Source organism: Pipistrellus hanaki (genome assembly GCF_964339955.1).
Source record: "Pipistrellus hanaki genome assembly, chromosome: 5".
Classification (NCBI taxonomy): Eukaryota; Metazoa; Chordata; class Mammalia; order Chiroptera; family Vespertilionidae; genus Pipistrellus; species Pipistrellus hanaki.
The window spans coordinates 5,519,077-5,541,402 of NC_140507.1; the positions used below are offsets into that span (position 1 = coordinate 5,519,077).

At 53.9% G+C, this 22,326-nt stretch overlaps 1 protein-coding gene across 5 annotated transcripts in view; it reads right to left on the reverse strand.

Annotated features, from left to right (window-relative positions):
* The window catches only part of KCNIP1 (potassium voltage-gated channel interacting protein 1), a 235,381-nt gene that overhangs the window by 151,471 nt on the left and 61,584 nt on the right, over positions 1-22,326 (reverse strand). For 2 of the 5 annotated variants that reach the window (XM_084884025.1, XM_084884023.1), the window contains exon 1: positions 324-822. The exons of the other annotated variants lie outside the window; for them this stretch is intronic. In XM_084884025.1, the coding sequence (XP_084740151.1) occupies positions 324-384 (61 nt within the window). In that variant the 5' untranslated portion in view covers positions 385-822. Of the gene's footprint in view, positions 1-323; positions 823-22,326 lie in introns of those variants that run through there. 5 annotated transcript variants of the gene reach the window in all.

Below are 22,326 nucleotides of genomic sequence, written 5' to 3' on the forward strand. Positions count from 1 at the left end.
GGGTGCTCCCCAACAGACAATTCTGTTACCCCGACCCCGTGAGCTGGCCCTTCCCTGCCCCCAGGGACTTCCCCTGGAGGAGGGTCCAGGTGCCCATCACCCAGGGCACAGGCACCCACCCGCTCCGGCCCCCTCCTCTGCGCCTTCCTGGCTGGTCACCCCAGTCCTCCCGCTGGCTTCTGCCTCCTGTGGACACAGGGACAGGAGCCGGCTCCTCGCAGAGAGGGGAGTCCGGGCCCCGGAGTCAGCGGGCACACCCCACTTCAGCTTGGGGCACCCCCAAGCCCAGCCAGGGGGACAGGAGGAAGGAGAAGGTGGCTTACCTTTGGAGGTGCGCCTTTGTTTGGTCTGCAGAGATGAGAAGGTGCCCATGACGGCCCCCATGGCAGCCAAGACTGGAGTTAGGACCCGGGCCCTGCCCCTCCCCTCCCCTGGCGAGAAATCAGTGCGGGTCCCCCACTCGGAATTGGCGGAGAAAGGGGGCGCCAGGCAGCTCGCTGGCAGCTTGATATTCAGCGAGCGCGCAGGGCCAGGCGCCGGGAGCCTTGCCGATCAGCCCCGCACATGCACGGGCTCACAGGGCCACTGGCTCCCGCCGCCGAGCCCCCGGAGCCCGGAGCCCGGAGCCCGCCCGCCCGCTTCCTTCCCTGCGGCCGCCGAGCGCGGTGCAGCCGCCTGGCTCTGGCCACGGGGCGGGCGCCGCGCGTGGTGCGGGAGCCGCGGTCCGCCCGCCCCGCCCGCCGCACGCCGGGCTCCCTCCCCGCGGCTGGGTCTCCGGGAGCCGCGCACTGAGCATGAATGAACGGAGCGGGATGCGCTGCCAGCCGCGCCTGCCGCCTGCCGCCTGCCCGCTGGAGGCAGCCGGAGCCGGAGCCGCGCACCAGCACCCGGTGGGCGGGAACCCGGAGGGCGGGGCGGGCGGCTGCTGCCCGCGCCCCTGCGGGAGAGGAGTGTGCCCACTCCATGCACCTGGCTGATGGGTGGGGCGGCAGATTGCTTCTGGGATAATGGGTAAGGGTTGCCTTATCTCATCCCACTCAAGGGGAATCATTTTTAATTCACCCCCTGAATTCATGGGGTGGAGACCAAATCTGCCCTTCCCGAGGAGGGGATGAAAACACACATCCCACAGGCATGTCCTGGGGGAGGGGCCCTCCCGGTCCTCCAAGGCCCGGGCCACCTGCCAACGGCAGAGGTGAGGACAGAGAAAGAGCCCCAGCCCAGTGGTTGGCAAACTCACTAGTCAACAGAGCCAAATATCAACAGTACAACGATTGACATTTCTTTTGAGAGCCAATTTTTTAAAAACTTAAACTATATAGATAGGTACATTGTTATTAATTTCATTAGAGTACGTGGTATTTTGTGGATGAGCCACACTCAAGGGGCCTAAGAGCCGCATGTGGCTTGCGAGCCACAGTTTGCCAACCCCGGTCCTAGCCCCTCTCTTTCTCCTTTGGCTGTTTCTTTCCTCACTCTCTCCCTCCTGTCTTCTCCTCCTCCCACCCAAATGAACGAGCCACCAGCTATGGCAGGCTGTGGGCTAGTGCTGAATTTAGGAAACCGTCTGCCTGCTGTGACTTCTCACTCCAGACCCCACAGACCACCACCTTTATTTCAGCTTCTCATGCAAAAGGACAAAGTTAGGGTGCTCCCCTACGGGTCAGCTCCTGGGGGTGCTGAACTGCAAGGCTTGCTTCCCGGAAGCCTGAGGAGGAGGGACCCCTCCCCAGCTGGGAGCTGCCTGGGTTCCCATGATACACCATGTCTTCAGGTCGGGGCTCCCGGAACATGTGGCCTCCTGAGCACATGCAAACACATGGCCACACAAACGTATGGGCACGGGTCCTGGAAGCCCACACAGACATTGCTGCGGTACACACAGACACACACAGACACACACAGACACAATGCAGCCACAGGTGCAGCCATAGGACCCCACACAGGCATACAGCCATCCCCTGAGGGCACGGGGCTCCCCAGGGGCTGCTTCCCCTCATTCCAGCCCACCAGCCGCCTTTCAGGGGCACAGGCATCCTGAGTAACTCGTGGGCATTATCTAGATTAGGGGTGTCGAACTCAATCAGAGAAGGGGCCAAAATCTAAAATCCAGCCTAAATCGCGGGTCGAATGGTTTACTGAACAGTCATAAACTGACAATGTCATAAACTGACAGCGGAGTGCAGTGATGACAGTGCGGTGCGGGCCACATTGCAAGGCCTGGCGGGCTGGATTTGGCCCGCGGGCCTTGTGTTTGACACATGTGATCTATTGTAGATCAATAGACACCTGCAATGCATGATGCAGTCAGCTCACCAGGAGATGCTGGTCAAGAATGCACCTGAGGAACACACACTGACTGCGAGGGACCAGAGAGAGCAAGGCAGCAGACCCACCCCTGCCTCTGGGGACTTGTAACAGAGAGAGCAGGGCACTCTGGGGAGACAGGGCGCCTCCCAGGGTCACCTGGCTGCTGGGGCCATTTATCCTGCCTTCCCCAGCGTGGTGTACTTGCTAAAGCCATCGTGCCAGCCCCATCCAACCTGGGCATCAATGCCAGGGGCTCCTTCTAACCCGGCAGGTGAGCTACCTTGTGCCCTGTCTCCAAGTCTGCAGCCCCTCACCCACTCTGCCATAGACTGGATGTCTGTGCCCTCTCCCCAGTTCATACGCTGAAGCCCTAACGCCCAGGGGGGGGGGGGCGGTATATTTGGAGGTGGAGCCTCTGAAAATGTACTGAGGGTTCAGTGAGGTTGTTGGGTGGGGCCCTGATCCCACGGGATTAGTGCCCTCAATGTTCTTAGAAGGACAGATATCAGAGAAGCACCTGACACCCCCATGTGACCCAGGGCAGACTGTGAGCACACACGAAGGAGGGGAGGGTAGCCACCTGTAACCCAAGGGTGGAACCCTCCCCAGACACCAGCCCTGCTGGCTCCTTGGTCTGACTTCCCGTCTCCAGAACCGTGAGACATAACTTCCTGCTGTGGAAGTCACCCAGTCTGTGGCAACCGAGCAGACAGACATATACCCCAGGCACCCACCAAGTCCTCAGAATATCTGGGGGCAATGCCTTCCCTTCCCTCTGCTGTGAGTGCGCATATAGGATGTCCTAAGAGGCTGTCAGGGAGGAAGGGGTGAGGCATCAGAGACCTGCACGAGCCCGTGGCAGCCTGCACGTGCTTGGCTGTGTGTGTGTAACGTGTCTGCTCCCCCCTCATCACCGTTCCCTCTGCCATGGTTCTTCCCATCCTTGCAGGGAAGAAAAGCTCATTGTGTCCCGGCACATATGGAGGGTACTCTCTCTGAACCCCACCTTCACCTTCTGTGCACTGCCTCTCGGTGAGGAGGGCGAGGTCAGGTCTGTAAGGCTCCAAGCAGGCGCCTGGCACATCACGTGGCCAGCATCCCGTTGCCATGGCCAGGCACCGTGCTGGGCTGCAGGGGAATGAGGGCGAAGGAGCCGCAGCTTCCCCTTCGCTTCCATCTTTGCTCTCCTCTGCTGCAGAGGGAGTCTATCTCACGGTCCCATCTGGTGGTAAAAGACTCAGCTTAGCTAAGGGAGGGAGTGTGGCTGGCACCTGCTTACGTGCAGCTCAGCACTCCGCTAGCTGCTGTCTTGTACCCTTTCCCAATGTCCCGCATGCGTACGCCTGGCTCCTCCAATAGACTCCGAGAGTTTGGAAAGCAAAGCAAGCCCCGCCCCACTGCCCCTGCCCCCACTCCCCAGGCTCAGCCTGGCCCAGGACGTCCTCCGGCCTCCACAACACTCACCGAGGCCACTGGGGCAGGGGAAGGGGCTCTTCTGAGTCCCACTTCTCTTCCTAAGCGTGAATCCGGGCTGGGGCGGCTTCACCTGTGAGGCTGTGTGAGCACTGGGCGGGGGGGGGATATCAAGTAAAGGAAAGGGGCTTTGTCTCCCCAGGAAGCACTCTGCAAACGTCCTTCATTATTATTTGCTCTGAGGCTCATCAGGTTATTCCCTCCTCATTCAACAAACATTTATGAAGCGCCGGGCACTGTTCTCAGTATATGGACGGACCGGTCGTGAGCCAGGAGAGCAGGAGCCGTGCCTTCAGCAAGCTGCACGCCAGTCCCTCTCATCCCTGCAAGCTGCCGTCAGGCCGGGACGGGGAGCAGGGGAGCGGGGGTTTGGAGGGGGCAGCACAGGGAAGCCAAGTAGGATAACCATTGCAAAGCACAACATGACGTCATAAGTCCATGTAGGTCCTCAGAAGGCAGGGATGGGGAGACAGTTTTCAAGTCGAGGAGACTGGGCTTCACATGCACAGGGCAGGGGTGGGGGTGCTCATGACCTTGAGCAAGTTATCTGACCTTTCAAAGCCTCAGCTTCCACAGCAGAAAAAAATACCACCAACGCCGGCTGCAGGGAGAGGCTGAAGGTGTCCGTGACCACAAAAGTCCCTCGGACCGTGTCCCCAGCTGGAACAGTCCTGGCTCTGAAAACGCTGACTCCCACAGTCCTCAGTTTCCCCTTTCCGTCTGCTTTGCAAGCATCGCTTCCCCACCGCTGCAGCGGGAGAGAAGGCCTTGGAATGGGACAGGGGCTTGGGCAGTGCCTGTCATGGCCGCCGCCTTATGCATGAAGCATGTCCTTGTCTGTGGAGGCTGATCACGCGCCTTCGGGAATCAGGACTGATGTGGCTACAGGGGATGTGGAAGCCAGGACACAGGCTCCCACTTTCACGTCCCGATGGCCTCACGGCCAAGAGCTCCCTTCATGCTCCAGCGCTGCAGCAGTCTCCCCAGGGCTGAGATGAGTTCAGACAGAGGGCAGCCATCCCCATGACCTCGATGCGGGCAGCAAAGCCCTTCCGGGTTACCCAGACCCAGGGAGAGGGGGCACATTCCAGAGCGTCTCAGCTTTCAGGACCTGCAGCTATGTTATATGTGAGACCAGAGAGGTCCCGGCGCCAGCACCAGCCAGGCACGAGGCAGGCACTTCGCAGCATGGATCGAATGGCTCTCTGCGAGTGGATGGGAGAATTGGATGGAAGGAGGAAGGGTGGGGAGGTGGATGGATTCACATATGTTCACACAAGCATGTAAGTACCCGATAAAACCTGTGACCCTTCTCCTCCAAAGTAACCATGCCCCCCGCACACACCCTCACCCACTGCACACACCGTGATGGCGGTCACAACGCTCCCCCTGACGCACACCCATGCACACCTGGTTAAGAAACTCTGTCCTGAGGAGGAATGATCATAGTAAGGGATTTGAACCTGTCATTTCTTAGCAGGGTGACTTTGACTTCCCTGAGACTCAGTTTCAACATCTGTAAAATGGGGGCAATGATTGGGTGTATTTCTTAAATGTGTGGGACTTAAATGAGGAGCAGCATCCAAATGCTTTAGTGTAGTGCCTGGCAGGTTCCCACGATCAGTGAAAGGTGCGGATCATTATGACCATGATCATTACTCATCTGTCACTCATTCATTCATTGTGCCTCCTGTTTATCACACCCTGCGTGGATCTCAGAGTTGAAGCCCACTGGTTCTGGGAACTCTAGTCTAAGGGGCAGAGAGCAAGAGAGCCTGGGAATGACCCCTCTAGCTCTGCCCCTGACCCTGGCCAGGTGGCCTGTCCCACTCAGAGTCCTGGGGAGAAACAGAAGTTTGGACTCAGCAAGGTCAGGGAGGGGGTGAGAGGGTAGGTCTGCTCATAAAGGCAAAAGTCAGGGCAGAGGTAGGTGGAGAAGTCCAGGGTGGAGCCAGGTAGAAAGGGATGAGGCAGGATGGAGGGAATGGGAGAGTCAGAGGCAGAGCAGGGCTGAGCTGGGGTGAGGGGAGCCCTGGACAATTGCCATAATGGTCTGGCAGGGTAGACATATGACACGGAAACAGCTTGGGCAGAAGCCACAGGTAAAATTTCATGTCTTCTCAGTGAGTGCAAAATATGGACCCATGATTTCCTGGGGTAAATGGCCAGGAGTCAAGCGTGTCACCCCCGTCCTTGTTCTGCTTGGAACAGGTAACATTTTCATTCGCAATGGTGGCCACTGTCTTGGAGTTCCTACCATGTGCCAGTCATGTGCCTGGTCCCACTTAATCATTTCAATACCTCCCATTTCATATAACAAACAACCAAAGAACAGAGAGGTTAAGTGCCCTGCCCGAAGTCACATGGCAAGTTGTGGGGCTGGCCTTGAACTCAGATGCTCTGACACCAGAGCCTGCACTCCCTGTGTAGCCGGAAGCCCTCCTGCTGCTGCAGAAACGGATTTCTTCTCAGGGGAGGTAGCAATTCACGGGGACTCATAGCTACTGTGTAGCTTATTGGAGCCAAGAGGGAGAGATGGAGAGAGAGAGAGAGAGAGAGAGAGAGAGAGAGAGAGAGAGAGAGAGAGAGAGAGAGAGAGTTTACCGAGTCCTGGCCTCTGACTGGCAGGTGCTGCCCCACCCATACCCGCAGTGCCCAGGGGCCTCGGCCATGCCCACCAGCCTGAGACACGCTGACACACTCCATGTTTCCTCTCCGTGGCTTCTCCAGCCTGAGACCCCAGAGGAAGGGAGCAGGGGGAGGAGGGAGCAGTGGCACGCTGTGCGATGATCGGTAATAATGCCAGGGACAGCGCCTGGCCCTGCACGGCCCGCTGAACCTGTCAGCGCTGGCTCCCTGCCTCCCAGCCTCCCAGCCTCCCAGCCCTGCTGCTGCGGCAGCTGGAGCCTGAGGAGGGAGGAAGCCCAGAGCAGGGGGAGGCAGGAAGGCAGGTGGGGTGTGGGGGTGCACTTTGTGGAGGCCACCACATTGAGGGTGGGACAGGAGTGGCTGAGGGTGGGAGAGGGCTGCAGAAATGAAACAGCTTTACGGGACAAGACTTCCTGTGGCCACATCCCTGCCCCACAGGGAGACCTGTGGCATCACGGCCAGGGGCAGGGATGGCAGGAACAATGGGACCTTCTTGGATTCTGACTTCTTACAGGGGCCCAGGCCTGGATAAGCCGGGCTCAGTTAGAGCAGGAGGGGGTGGGGCGCGGGGAGGGGGCGCAGGGAGGGGGCTGGTCCTGGTCTCTCGGGCGGAGCACTGTTCAGCACCGAAACCCAGGCTTGTGGAATCTGGGGGCCCCTTCCCCCAACAGGGCCTAAGGGAGTGGAAAGGGCCTGGTCCCCCCCAGCCCCGCAGCCCCCTCTGGCAGGACTGTCACTCAGTCCGCAATCTGTGCCTCTTTCCTCCGAGTGGGTTTGGGGTCCTGACCTCTCCTGGCCGAGTCCGGTAAGAAGAATATTCCTCCTGCACCCAAGTGGGGTGTAGCCCAGACAGCCCCAGAGAGCCAGCAAGCCTCGGGGTTGGGCTGAGGCGCGGCTGTGACCTGCTGGCCTGGTGATGCAGAGGGCACAGGAACCAGGGTGCCCTGGGCTGCTGCCTGGAGAGGGGAGGGGCCGCACCCCAGAGGGGGGCCTGCCCTGCACCTCCGTGCTTCCCCGGCCCCCAGAAGGACGGTCAGGCAACACGGGGTGGGAGGGAGCATCCTGAGTGGACTGGGATTTCAGTTCTGCCCCCCAAGGAGAATAGAAACGTGCACTAGGAATTGTGTTCCGCAACTTAAGAAATCAGCCAAGTGGCATTTCTGGCAGGCCCCGGAAGGTGCCTGAAAGTCTCAGCTCCTCAGAAAACCATGCTCATGCCCCGGCTGTCAGGCACTGCCCTTCTCTCCGTTTACAATCAGCACAAGGAGTTTCAGAAAGGAGACGCGGTTTGCCCACGGCCCTGAAGCTGGAGTATCTATGGGGGTGGGGGTTGAAGCTGGGTGAGCTGTGGGGTTGGGGGTGGGTTAAAGCTGGGGTGAGCTGTGGGGGTTGGATTGAAGCTGGGGTGAGCTGTGGGGGTGGGTTAAAGCTGGGTGAGCTGTGGGGGTGGGGTTGAAGCTGGGGTGAGCTGTGGGGTTGGGGGTGGGTTAAAGCTGGGGTGAGCTGTGGGGGTGGGTTAAAGCTGGGTGAGCTGTGGGGGTGGGGTTGAAGCTGGGGTGAGCTGTGGGGTTGGGGGTTGAAGCTGGGTGAGCTGTGGGGTTGGGAGTTGAAGATGGGGTGAGCTGGCTTCAAAGCCCATGTTACTACCCACCAAGGAAAGAGCGGAGGGAGCGAGGGAGAGGAGAGAAGGAAGTGGGAGGACACAGAGCAGCCCCAGGAAGAAGAGTGGGTGAAGGGGAGCTTTCCAAGTGTCCCCCCAGGATCACTGCCCCAGGTGTGAGGAACGTGGCTCTGAGGGCCTTTGTCTTGGCTTAGAGGCCACCATGGACCTGGTGGCCCGGCTCCAGGTGGAGAAGTGGGAAGCACCCTTCCTCCCAGCACCCGGGCCCTTCTTCCGGCGAGGCCAGCCTGGCCCTCTCCTCCGCTCCCTCTGCAGGTCAGGGGGCTGCTTCCTGGGCCGCCCAGACTGCCCTGGCAGCAGCGGCCCTCCCAGCTGATGTCTGTGTGTCCTCCCTTCCTGCACTGGCCGGCCCCCAGGAGGGGGAGGGGGTGGGGCGCGCTGGCAGGTGCTGCGGGGAGCTAATTGACAGTCCAGGGCTGCTCTCCCCGGGCTGGCCTCCGCATGGTGCATTAATATGGGCGCCCACAGCTCAGGGCTGCTCTGGAGGATGCTCTGCCGGTGAGCGCGGAGCCTGGTGTGTGGTGCGGACTTTATGCGGTCAGTATGCTAAGGATCAAGGCCGAGGAGGAGGAAAAGGAGGAGGAGGAAGGCTGCAGACGGAACCAGAGCTCCGCGCCTGGTTCTCACACTGCCGACCCAGAATCTGCTGCCTACGCCCTTCCCCGCCCTGTGAAGGTACCAGAGATGCAGAGAGAGGTGAGGGGGGCCTGGTGGTGCCCTCCGAGGCTCGCCATCCTGTGGGGACAGAGAGTCGTGCAAACCTTTTGAAGACAGGGATGGGCCTGTGGCAAGCAGCTGCGAGGCCACGCTAGCTCAGAAGGGACCTCTGGTGCACCTGGGGGAGAAGGCAGGTGGGGGAGGGCAGGCAGGCAGGGTATGTCAAGAGGAGGCGCTGGGGCCCAGCCTGGAAGGACAATAGGAGTTTGCCTCCAACACCGCAGTGCACAGGAGCCTGTGTTGGGAGCCTCCTCGAACAGGCCCCAATGGCCGCAGTGTGCTCCATGCTCACCGCGGTCCTGGGGGGCAGAGCAGTGCTTCACTCACCCCACATATGGACTCCCCAAACCCTGGACGGATGTTGGAGAAAGCAGGTCCATGCTTGACTTACTTGATAAATTCTGTGACAGGTGATTGAATTGAGCGACTGAGTCATCCAGAGATCTCCAGGATGGAACCTTTCTGGGTTCTGCACGCAACCGGTCCAGCATTTTGCCAGGCCCAGAGCTCCGCCGCTACCATCTCACCAGAGTCTGCTAACCCGAGCATCTACTCTCAGTGCTCCAGGAAGCAGGGAAAGGAATGCCTTGCCCACGAACTCTTCCTGCAGGCTCCTGGAGCCACACCAAGACGAGTGTCCCAAGCAATCCCTGACCCAAATAATGCCAACTAATGTGGTCTCTAGAGTGCTTTGCTCAGAGCTGACGTGGCTGGGTGAGCATGTGTGCTCGGGAGGGAGGAGGGCAGAGGATGAAGAGAGGGGGTCCAGTGAGATGGGGAGAGGGACCAGGGCAGCCCTGGGCCTCCACAGGCACAGAGGGACACGGGAAGGGTCAGCCCTGCCTGGGGTCCTTCTGCACGACTGGCTGGCCATCAGCCCAGGTTGGCACCCCCATGTCTGCTCTGGCCCAGCGTGTCCGCCCCCAGACAGTCCCATCCCTTCTCTGCCCGCAACGGCGCAGTCTCCACTTCTTGCAGCAGGCTTCGCCTCCCTCCAGGGGAACTCCTGCCTGCGGCAGGCGAGCCAAACTCTGCCTCCCCCTTCCTGTGGCGCCACTGGTCCCCCAGGCTGCTCAATCACCACAAGGGGGCCCCGGGGTCAGCTCCCCGCCTGGCCGAACTCCTGCCCTCCGGCCTCCGGGGAAGCTGGGACATCTTTCCTCTCCAACACTAATGAAATCTTCCGTCTGTGCCATGGCCCGCTGGGCGCTGGGTCAGCATTTTCCCCACTCAGCCCGGCCCTGGACTCAGGCTCAGTAATTACACCCCACACCTCATCACAGACAGGCCGGCTCAGCTCACCCAGCCGGCTTCTCTGCACGACCACCTCCCCGAGGCTCAAACAGGGACTGCTGGTGGGACTTCTCCTCCTCCAGGCCCTGTGCCAGCCTGGCATGTGCTCACACCGCTGCCCCCAACACACACACTCATGACGCCCTTCCCAGGCACCTGCTCTGTCTGTCTGAATCCCATTCCTTGCTCCTGGCTTCCTTGGTTTTTTAAAAAAATATTTTTTGTTATTGATTTCAGAGAAGAAGGGAGAGGGAGAGAGTGATAAAAAAAAAAATAAAAAAAAAAATAAATGATGAGAGAGAACCATTGATCGGCTGCCTCCTGCACACCCCCTACTGGGGCTTGAGCGGCAACCTGGGCATGTGCCCTGACCTGACCGGGAATCGAACTTTGACCTCCTGGTTCATAGGTCAGTGCTCAACCACTGAGCCACACCAGCCTGGTGAAGCCTTCCCAGATTTACCGCATCGACTTCCTCTACATTCAGAGACCTCTGAGACTCAGTGACTGCTTGCTTCTCTGGGGGTTAAGGTTAGGGTGAGGGTTGGGGTTAGGGCACTGGGCCTGGTTCCTCATAAGTGTGTGGATGGATGAATGAATGAGTATGCGCTCTATGTTTATCCTCTTTCTCTGACTCTTAACCATAAGTTATTTGCTTTTTAACAACTACTGAGTTGCCATATCTACTCTTCCCTGAGTCTCCAGCCTGCTGACCATCCCTACAGACTTCAGATTGGTCAGCCCCGGCAGTCATGTGAGCCAGTTCCTTACAATGAAGCAACCTATCACCTGTCTGTCTGAGACAGACCCTCATACACACCCTCTGGGCTTCTTAGGAGGCTTCTGGGACAAAGCCTGGCCCAGGGTCTGGCATACTCCAAGGGCTCTTTAGGATAGTCTCCAGTCTTGAAAACCCAAGTAGTCCCTGCAAATCCACATGGCCCTGAAGGTGGGGTGTGAATGTGGGGGTGCTATGGACCACAAGACTCAGCTCTAGGCTCTCAGTCACCCTGGGTGCAGAGCTGTTATGGAGGAAGAGGTGGTGAGGAAGGGACAAAGCTACCAGCTGGAAGGAACACGGGGATCTTCTCTAGGCCCAAGGTCAGAGGCCCCACCCTGGCCAGCAGGGGTGGGGAGACTCAGCTCTGACCCCCATGGGTATGGCTGTAGATGGGGTGAGGGGTTACAAATGGAAGAAGATGTGGAGGAAGAAGGACAGAGAGCTGGAGCCAGAGAGATGGACAGAAGACAAGATTGAGAGGAGAGAGGAACCGACACAGACAGAGGTGGGGAGATAGAGGAGGCAGTGAGGTAGAGAGAGGCGCCCTACTGAGAGAGAGTTGAGAGAGGAGGAGAAGGGGAGGGAAAAAAGGGAGGAGAGAGAGGGGTGAGAAGAGACTCTGAGGAAAAGAATGGCAAGAGAAAGAGGAAGGAGAGACAGAAACAGGGAGAAACAGAACAGAGAGATGGTGGAATGAAGAGAGGAGAGACAGAGAGAGGGGAAAGAAAATAAGAGATAGGGGGAGAGAGGGAGAGGTAAGGGGAGAGGGAGAGGGAGAGAGAAAGAGAGAGAGAGAGCTCTTGCCATGGCAGGTGTGCTGGCTGAGTCACCAGCCAAGGCTCCCGGAGGGTCCGTGTGCCGGGTGGGCCTGTTCTCCCTTTGTGACATGTGACATGCTCTAAATGATCTATTAAAGCAGAGTGAGTTCTACAAACTACCTTCGCCAGCCCTGGGGAAACATTCTGTATTTGTGAAGTGACTCATCTTGCTGCCACAACCCCTGGGCAGAATGCTCGGCATGAGTTCACCTCCTAACAGCCACAGGGCCAGCAGGGATGGGCCTAGAGGAGTAAGTGTTTGTGGAAGGGGAGATCTGAATGGATGAGTCTGTCAGTCCCGTCTGGGTGGTGTTAATCCAATAACCAGCGGGGCAGTGGCGTGGTGGCTGAATATTGCCAGCAGGCGTGGGGATGGCTTGGCGTGAATGCTTCCTGCTGCCTCTGTTAGGCTGCCTCTTCCCAATGGACCAGAGGACTTGTTTAAGAACTTCCTGTATCTCTTGGAAACACAGTGATGAGGTGGAAGATGGCTGCTCTTCCTTCCGGTCACACCGCAACTCCCTTTTCATGGTGTCTTAGTACCACCTGCCACTACTTCCCTGCATTGCCCCGAGTCATACAATTATGCTTAGAGGTGAGATAGTCTCGTTCTCATTACCATCTCCCATGGCCCAAGAGACCAGCAGCTCCCTGAGAGCAAGGAGGGTGATGAGCTCGGTTCAGGGTCGTGTCCTCGGCATCATGGTAACCCCTCAAAACCATTTATGGGATGAATGAACGAACACAAAGATACCCATTTTGGAATTTTACAATGCTGAGATCTTATCCCATGGAGGTATTATTTCAAATCCTTTGCAAATAGGGAAGGTGGAGCTTAGAAAGAGAAAGGTTGGGGCTTTCACCCAAGACCACGTGACTCCTGAGTCATCCTAACCATCACCGTGAAACCTTGCAGCCTCCCGCAAGTCATCCGCCAGTTACAGGAGTTTGTCCTCTCCACCGGCGTGGTGACTCCATAAAACAAGGGCGGGGTCTTAAAGCAAGCGAAGCAAGAGAGGCTGTGGCAGGTAAGAGACTGTGAGCTGGTTAATGCAGGGAGGTTGGGTCAGCCCATTTTAAGGGGCTCAGAAGCTTGCCTTTGCAGATCGGAGCACTATCCAGGCAGGTGGCCATAGGAGAGCATGCCAGTTGCCTGGGGAGGGCATTCTGGCTTTGGTCCTGTTTGTCAGAAGGCCCCCAGCCTTGGGTCACACAACCCAGGCAGCTCCCACCGGACAGTTCCCGGGAATTTCCAGGCCTGGGCAAGTATAGCTCCGAATAAACACCCATCTCAGCCCGCAGTGAGCGCCCCCACCGCCCCCACTGTCCAGATGGAGAAACAAGACCCACTTTGTACCCCCTTCACCCTCAGAACACAGCTGGCACAGACGACAGTGAGAAAAGGCGATTTCTCCCGTCTCTTCTTTAAAATCTTGAATTTGGGCTTAAGTCTGCCAGGAGATAGGTGGAACCTAGCAGTGATGACCTATTTTCAAATAATCTAAGACCAGATAAAACCTCTCAGGACAAAGGGACCAGGACAGCAGTGGCAAGATCCGTCTCTTAACAAGTATCCCAGATAGATGGCTGTGATTGCCAGTCCCCAGGGCTGGAGGGAGGAGGGAGGACTGGAATTTGTAGAAGAGGGTTTGGGAGTTATTATAATGTTGGAGTTAATAAATCTCCCTCCCTCCCTCACCTTCTTCTCCGCCCTCTCCCTCCACAGGCTTAGTGTTGGACATGGCTTGACTCCCATAGAATGTTACTAGTAGGTCGGATCTTCCATAATTCTGCTCTGTGTCTTTAACATATCACTGCCTGAGCCCCAGCAAAGACAAATCACATCAGGATCTCGAGACTCTGGCTTTTGGCAGGGGGCGTGGTTCCTCCAACACCAGCACCAGCTATGCCATCCATCAGCTATGAGGCGTTCAGCTGCCTGATTCTCTGTTTCTTCAAAGGTAACATGAAGCAAATAATGAAAAAAATGTCACAGGAGTGTTATGAAACTGTGATGATAGAATGGCTTTAGAAGCTCATATGGTGCCTGGCATGCAGTAGGAATTCTCAAATGAGCCACTGTTGTAATTACTATTGTTATTCCATCTAACAATTATTGACGAAGCCCTGGCTAAAAGTCTACCCTTTTTTGAACCCGAGGAAAAGGACATGAACTTGACGGGAAATGTCCAGAACTATGGCAGGCAGGACAATTGTGGGGGAAGAGTAACGGCATAACCCAGGAAGCGACTGACACTATTTAAGTGGTAGATCTTTTCCAGAGTGGGTTCCAAGCAGACAGTGTCTTTTCCTGCGAACAACTCTTTTAAAAGCCTTACACCTCCTGTGCTCTCAGCTGGCCTGATACAGCACTGCCAGAGGGGATGCCAATCCCTCATGCTTGGCGAGAGACAGAGATCGCAAAGCATCCGTAACCACAGCCAACGCTCCGCTAACCACGCCGGAGGGAAGCGGGTGCTTTAGCCTCCGATAAAGGACTGGGGCTCCAAAACTCACTTGGAAGAAAGAGCTCAGCAATAGTTCCTGGCACTTGCACTTCCGCTATGACCAGGTGGACCATTCGGGAAAGAACCCCCCATGAATGAGGCCCTCTTTCCATGTAGAGTGCACTATTCACAGCTGCCATTGCACGGTGGGGTGAGTCTCAACATTCTTTTCCATTCTTTTCCCAAACCAACAAGCCCCTTGAGACAGGGTTCAAGATAAACCCTGGCTTCTACAGTCTTCAATCAACTGCCTACAGGTTAGTGAGAAACATCAAGTATTTATAGATATCACAGATAGAAAATAAAAGTGAGGCTAACCTGTTAAGTACATCACAGAAAAATATAATTTTTTTTAACATCAGAACAAGATATTTGAGCAACACTGAAATGAAGTTGGAAACACGGATGTGAATCCCTCAACTTAAAACAGGCATTTTCCACGTCTGTCAGTCACAGCAGCTTCAGCAACAGCAGCAGCCCTTATACCCAGGCACCAGCTCTCACCTGTCCCTTTGTCGCAGAAGAGAGAAGTTCTTTGGAGCATGGCCTGCGTAGGAGGGAAGCTCCCTTTGTGGTGGGAAAGCTTGGATGCTCCCTGGAGGATCCCAGGGTAGATACGGAAGGACCAAGGAGCTGGACTACAGAGGCCTCCCCTGGCCAAGCTCTGACAAAATGAATATCAATGAGGTTAATAACCATAATTAATTATTAGAGCACAGGGAATCCAGGAAGGGCCATAAGTTCCTAATGAAGCTCCAAAGAGAAAAGTTGATGGAAATTGTGCAAAAATGGCCAACATGATAGAATGTCATTGCCTTTTATATTATTTTTAATAGCTGCCGTGTATTCTGTGTGGGGAATATTTCTTTTATTAAATAGGCGTTGGCTTATTAAGCACAGGAAGGCACTTTTCTCTATCCTTGTTAGGAGGGAAAAGTGGATTTTGAATGCATCTGATAGTTTTTGGGGGAAATAGAAATTAGCTGTCATGTACAATAACCCAGAGGGAACCAGCGATGTGGCGGGAGACACTGCGTTGGCCAAACGCCTCCATGAAGACAGCAAGCTGCTGACTTGAGATCCCTGGTCTCCTAGGAGATGAAGCACATCTGGTCCTAGAGAGAGGAAGATCTAAGGAAAGGCATGGGTTTGCAGTCTTAACGAAATCATATCTATCCTAAGCACAATAATATTGGAAGATGCCTTATTGGGGCCTCAAATAGGAATGATCAACCCCAAACTGGTGTGACCTGAGATAATGTCTTTCTTTTGGTTCTGGGAGAAATCCTAAGAGAAATCGTATATATATATATATATATATATATATATATATATATATATATATATATATTACCCTAATCTTAGGAAACTATCATATTTATTCTAAAAATTAACTCTGGAAAAATATAAGAATAAGTGAAAAGAAATAAAATAAAATAAAAATTCTGATATATATCCATGCCCTTTATACTTCTGAAACTGGTGTAAGGGCACATGTAAGTATTCTTTTTCTTTTCTTTTTAAAAAAAAAAATATATTTTATTGATTTTTTTACAGAGAGAAAGGGAGAGGGATAGAGAGTTAGAAACATCGGTGAGAGAGAATCATCGATCAGCTGCCTCCTGCACACCCGCTACTGGGGATGTGCCCGCAACCAAGGTGCATGCCCTTGACCGGAATCGAACCTGGGACCTTTCAGTCCGCAGGCCGATGCTCTATCCACTGAGCCAAACCGGTTTCAGCGTAAGTATTATTTTTCAATCGTTGATGTTTTTGGCTGACTGTTTAGGTGACTGAAGCATTTAGGGGAGTCTGACATTAAACATATGGTTTTAATTAAAAGTTGTGGGAGGTGTGGTTAAATAACACTTGTAACCAATGTTTATAAGTTTGAGCAATTATAATTGGTTCAAATTTTAATAAGTTTTGATCCATCAATTATGCAAACAGTGTTTGAATGTCAAGAGGAATGCTGCTTAATGAATTCCGAAAGCTGGGAAGTGAATATTACACAAAGCACAGACAGGCACACGTGTTCTTCCCAGTGACAAGCATCCTGCAGGCATGGAAGGACCTATCACTGCAGCACAGCCCGAATTCCAGAGCCTTGAGTGGGCCAAAGAGGCAAGGTGGTTCCCTTATGAAACTGGACCAAGAACAGTAGAAACTGGCAATTCTTTGTGCCTTGGCATGTTCCATACTATGCCTTTTAAATATATATTTTATTGATTTTGTACAGAGAGGAAGGGAGAGAGATAGAGAGTTAGAGACATCGATGAGAGAGAGTCATCGATCAGCTGCCTCTTGCACACCCCCTACTGGGGATATGCCGGCAACCAAGGTACATGCCCTTGACCAGAATCGAACCCAGGTCCCTTCAGTCCCCAAGCCGACGCTCTATCCATTGAGCCAAACCGGTTTCGGCTCCATACTATGCCTTTTAATATGGAGATTCTTATGATTGATATACATTGAGTGTTCAGATTATTATGATCTCTGAACACTGAATAATCTGGCCACTCAGTGTATATCCTGCATAATAAAAGGCTAATATGCAAATTGTCCCCTCTACCAGGAGTTTGACCAGCAGGCAGGCTGGCCAACCGCCCATGTCCCCACCTCCCTGGCCAAGCACGAATTCATGCACCAGGATCCTAATAATTATGTGGTTACCGAAGCTTTTCGATCTGTCTCCAGCCAAGTGTGAGGTATTGGCATCCCCTCTGGCAGTGCTGCATTAGTCCAGCTGAGAACACAGGAGATAGTAATGCTTTTAAAAGAGTTGTTAGCAGGAAAAGATACTGTCTGCTTAGAATCCACTCTGGGAAAATATCTACCAGGATATATATTAGAGAATATACACACACATATACTGAGTGGCCAGATTATTATGCGTTGAGATCATAATAATCTGGCCTCTCTGAAATCAATATTGATTTCAGAGAGGAAGGGAGAGGGAGAATAGAAACATCAATGATGAGAGAGAATCATTGATCAGCAGCCTCCTGTATGCCCCACACTGGGGATCGAGCCCGCAACCCTGGCCTGTGCTCTGCCTGGGAACTGAATCCTAACTTTCTGGTTCATAGGTTGATATTCAGCCACGGGGCCACGCTGGTGAGGCTGAGATTCTTAGGGATGGAAGAATCCGCATGTCCCACAGGAATTGATCAAAGAGAGCTTTTCCAGGTCCTCGGCCGAAGCTGAGAGGGGTTTTGAGGCAGGGCTCCTAACCTCTCCCCTAACCGCCTCTACCCCTAGACCTGAAATTCACGTCTTCTTAGCATTCTGGGATTATTTTATTATTATTTTTTAATCCTGAAAAGCAGGATGTTACCATCTAGGAAACAAACAATAGGATATTCATTTTCTGCTCAGTGCCTCCAGCTGATAGCTTCTTCAAAATGCCCAGGTGACAAACCCCCAGTCCCTTAGCAACCAAGAAGAAGGGTCCCCTAGGAAGAGATAGGCCAGCGTCCTGCATGGCAACCCCACACATTGGCTGGTTCCTCTGTTCTGATTGATGCCTCGTTGACAGATGACTGTCAACCCCACTTTTCAGTCCAAAGAAAACAGGATCGCCTCAAGTGGGGGCAAAATGCCCTGAAAACACTGCCGACCCCCTGCTTTCCTTCCCTTTTCATTAACTGCCTCCGGAGTCACGCCTGAAGCTCCGATCCATACCGCTGTTTCATTTGTAGGAAGTGTTCAGCTGTCTGTGTCATTTTTATTCACTCTGAGCACCTTGACAATCCCATGAGTGGTAATCTTGAAAGCATTACACCTTGCAAGAACCCTTTCTTTTTCACTTTTGAGCTTACAAGAGTGTCCTATTTAAAAGGAATCCAAGATGCCAAAATTCTCACACAGAAACCTAGACATGCAGGCAGCTGTTCTGAAAATGGTAAACTGGGCTTGCTCGGGAGGGCTCCCTGAGAAAGGAGCTCGTGAAATTGACCTCGGAGGTGCGAGGTCGTGCAGGAAACCCTCAGGCCTGGGCTGAGGGTGGGGTCTCCATGATCATCAGCTACCACACATCCCCTGGGAAAGGCAGAGGGAGCACCCCACAGGCCTGGAGGAGCCACACCACCACCGGGACTCTCATTAGTACCAGGTGTCCTCATGGGACTCGAAGGCCAGGGGAGCTTTCTGACCATGGGCTCTGACATCCATGGGCCATTGAGAGACTCAAATGAGAGGAACGCCTGCCTATCATTTGCCTAGACCTGGGATCTCTTTCTGGCCATCACACCACTAAAGCTCATGATAATTATGTAACAACTAAGCAAGGAACTCACAGAATATATCATACACCAAGTGGCCTGATTGTTATGAACACCTGACATTTGTAGGCAAATGAGCCGCACATTGCATCGTATGGGATATGGAAGCCGAAGGCCCATTCAAACACCTTTGCTGTCTGCAGTTACCAAGATAAAACGTCTCCAATTCACACAGGAACACAAGGATTGGACAGTGGAGCATTGGAAAAAAGTCATGTGGTCTGATGAATCAAGTTTCCAGTGAGAATTTGGTGGAAACAGCATGAAAGCATGCCCCCCACATGCATGAGTACAACCCTTCAAGCTGGTGGGGGCAGTGTTATGGTTTGGGGCATGTTTTCCTGGCATGACCGGGGCCCTTTAATTCATGTGGAACAACGTTTGAATAGTACAACATACCTAAGTATCGTTGCTGATCAAGTTCATCCTGTCATGTTGACTTTAGCCAATGGAGATGGCTTCTTCCAACAAGACAATGTTCCAGGCCACGGGGCTCGTATTGTGCAGGAGCGGTTTCAAGAACATGAGGGAGACTTTACCTTGCTTAGGTGGCCCCACAATCACCACCAGATCTCAATCCAGTTGAGCATTTGTGGGATGAAGTTAAAAGAGCCATCAGGCAGCTGGTTCCACAACCATCCAATCTCACAGACTGGACAGTGCTATCCATCAGGCATGGTGTCAGGTTCATTGCATCACCTTTCAACATCTCCTACAGTCAATGCCAAGAAGAATCATCATCCTACTGAAGGCAAAAGGTGGCCCAACAAAGTAGTGATGGGGTGGTCCTAAGAATTTGTCCGCTCGTATATATGACTCCCATAAAGTCTATCTAAGGAAAGTCCCAGTTGTCAGCTGGCCTATCAGACTGGCCTCCCATCATCTCCATCCTGAGGCCTTTTTAGCTACAGGCTGAGCAGCTCCCGCGATGTGCCCTCTGCATTGAAGGATGCAGGTAGGCATCTTGGATTCAACCTGCTGCTCCAAGCCTGTGGGAGACAGGAAGAGCCCAGATCCACCTCCATGACCCTTCTTCCCCGAAGCCCTCCCTGATTGCTCCCCACCACAAGTGTGCCCATTTGTCACTGCGATGCAAATATTCATTTTCACGTCTCTGAAGATGTGGCTCTGAGGACAGGGCCGTATTGGACTCATCTCCATCTCCCCGGTGGCCTGCAGGAGGCCTGCACACAGCAGCAGGCAGACGCGTGTGTTCACCGCACAACAGTGGCCAAAAGCAAGCCACGAGTGACTCTAAACCAGGCTAGTCACCGAATAGTTAAGAGGCAAGCCATGAAACAAACATCTTTGGAAGGCGCTTCTATCTCAGACTTGTAAAAAGAAATATTTACTTTCTCCTAGGCATAGAATCTAGCATGCATTTCCAGGCCCTCGGTAACATACAGCAAACTTCTTCGTCTCTGGGCCCAGGGGATCTAAAATGGTTTGCATTTCAAAACTGCCTTTGTGCTTCAGGATTTAAGATGCACGTTCCTCCCTGGACACCTTGAGAGTATTTTCCATTTCCCCCCCGAATCATGGGCGTTTGAGACTCTTTGCTACGCCATAGCAGGGAGTGAGGGAGTGATGAGCTAGCTGGCGAGTAGCAATGCTTTTCCCTGAGAAAGGAGCTTCAAAGCAGAAGTCAGCAGAATCAGGTCCTTTTATTTACCAAGGCTGGCTTTTGATCAGACTGACCTTCAGGCTCCTCACCACTTCCGTGAATCGCACCCCTGTCCCGGGGCTGTTAGACACAAGCCGTGACGGGAAGGTCAAAGTTCAAGACCAAGGACAGCAAGGACAACGAGCCCATTTTTAAAAACCTATCTTTACTCTCCATTCTGTTTATCAACAGTACGTTTACCGAATTAGCCACGAGCGGGGAGCCAAACCCAGACTGGCAGAGCCGAGAAGTTTACCACCTGCTGCAAGGCACGGAGACAGTAAAGTGAGCATGCAGAAAGGCGGACGGAGGCTGCTGGTGCCGCGGGACCTGACACCGAGATAGGCCATCATCTGTCTCTGTAATTAGCAGGAGACCTGAGCATCTATGCGCTTGGAACTGCAAATTAGAAACGAACTTAAACCAAAGCCATCCCAGTGATCATGGAATCACCTGCTCGACCCCAGCAAGTACCTGCTGCTTCTAAGTGGATCAGTCAGGATTTCGCTCTGAGTGCGGTGCAGCTGTTAGCAAGGAAGAGGGATTGGAGGTGGGGCAGGGAATCTGTCTGCCCAAGCACTCTTTCGGGGCCCTTGAAACAGCAAATAAAACCCCCCTTCCCTTCCCCAACCGAACACACACACACAAGGTGCCCTTGGCGCAGCGGTGTTAGAAGTATCCAGGACAGAAAGATATTTTGAGACTTCTTCTAACTTTGTGACTCTCTCCTTTTGTTTTATTATTTTTATCTCCTCCATTTCCTTGTCTTACAGCAGTGAGAACCCTTAACTTAGAAAACCCAAGAAAAGCAGCCTGCGTGTGTCTGAGAGAGCCAGTGGCCTAGGTCAGGGGTCGGCAAACTCATTAGTCAACAGAGCTGCAAATGGCGGCTCGTGAGCTGCATGTGGCTCGGGAGCCACAGTTTGCCGACCACTGGCCTAGGAGACTGCCTCGCCTCTCCTGTCAGGTAGCTGCCGGAGGCTCATTCCGCAGAGACCCTCCTGTTCCCCGCCGAAGTGAGCAGACCGACTCCTGACGATGTGTCTACACTTCAGCCAGTGCCTGGCGCACAGTAGGTGGTCAATGTGAGGCTGTGCAGAGATGGGCATGGTAGAGCAGTGGAAGAGGGAAGCAGAGCAATGGAGGAAAGGCTCTGAGGTCACTCAGACCTGGTTGGACTGTCAGCTTTGCTGCTTCCAGGCTGTGTGACCTTGGGCAAGTCACTTCCACCCTCTGAGTCTCAGTTTCTTCATCAACAAAATGGAGATAATACCACTGACCCCCAAGGAGTTGGTGAGGATCAGAAGTGACATTTGCAAAGCATACTGGAGACAGAGCTGGGTGCTTAATAAGTGCTCAGCAAATGGAAGCTGCCTTCTCGCCTGCTGGACCCAGGTGCTGTAATTATTTTCAGAATGAACAGGCCATTTCCTAGCCCTGTACCAACATCAGCCCGTCTCCTCGCTCAGCCCCTGACATGGGGCTCAGAGCACACAATCAGCAAAGATGCCTGGACTGTGATGCCAGCCTGGGATTTGTGAATGAAGTGGCAAGAGGGGAACACATGTCACCTGTAAGCAGCACAGGTGTGCCCACATGCACCCTGAGCTGCCAGGGACCCTGGTGCTCAGCTACATCTCTGCTTTCTCCTCCCCTTCACGGGAGGTCACCAGGATTATAAAAATCCCTGCCCCTACCTGAGTTATCTAGGGCACTGACCTCATGTCCAAGAAGGCTGACGCGGGTTGGCTAGAGTTCACACCTGGCTCTGCCATCAACTAGCTCTGTAACTTTGGACACGGTGCTTCAGCCTTTCTATGCCTCAGTTTTCTCATCTGTGAAATAGGGATAATACTAGTATTAGCCTCATAATACTAGCAACAATTAGGGTTGTTGTGAAAATTTAGCGAGCTTCTGCATGCAAGGCCTTTGCCACGAGGCCTAGATATACTTGGTAAATGCCAGCTGTCACTGTGTCCAGGGGACCTGCAATTTCACCCATTTCTTACCCAGGCGAGCTGACCCACCAGCCAGTGGGGGCAGATGCCACCGCGGCCGGCTTCCACACCTGCAGTGTTCTCCCTCAGCCTGCTGGAGAGGCCTCTCCCTCTGAGGTCTTGCTTCTGACTCTCATCTAGTTCTATCAGGTTT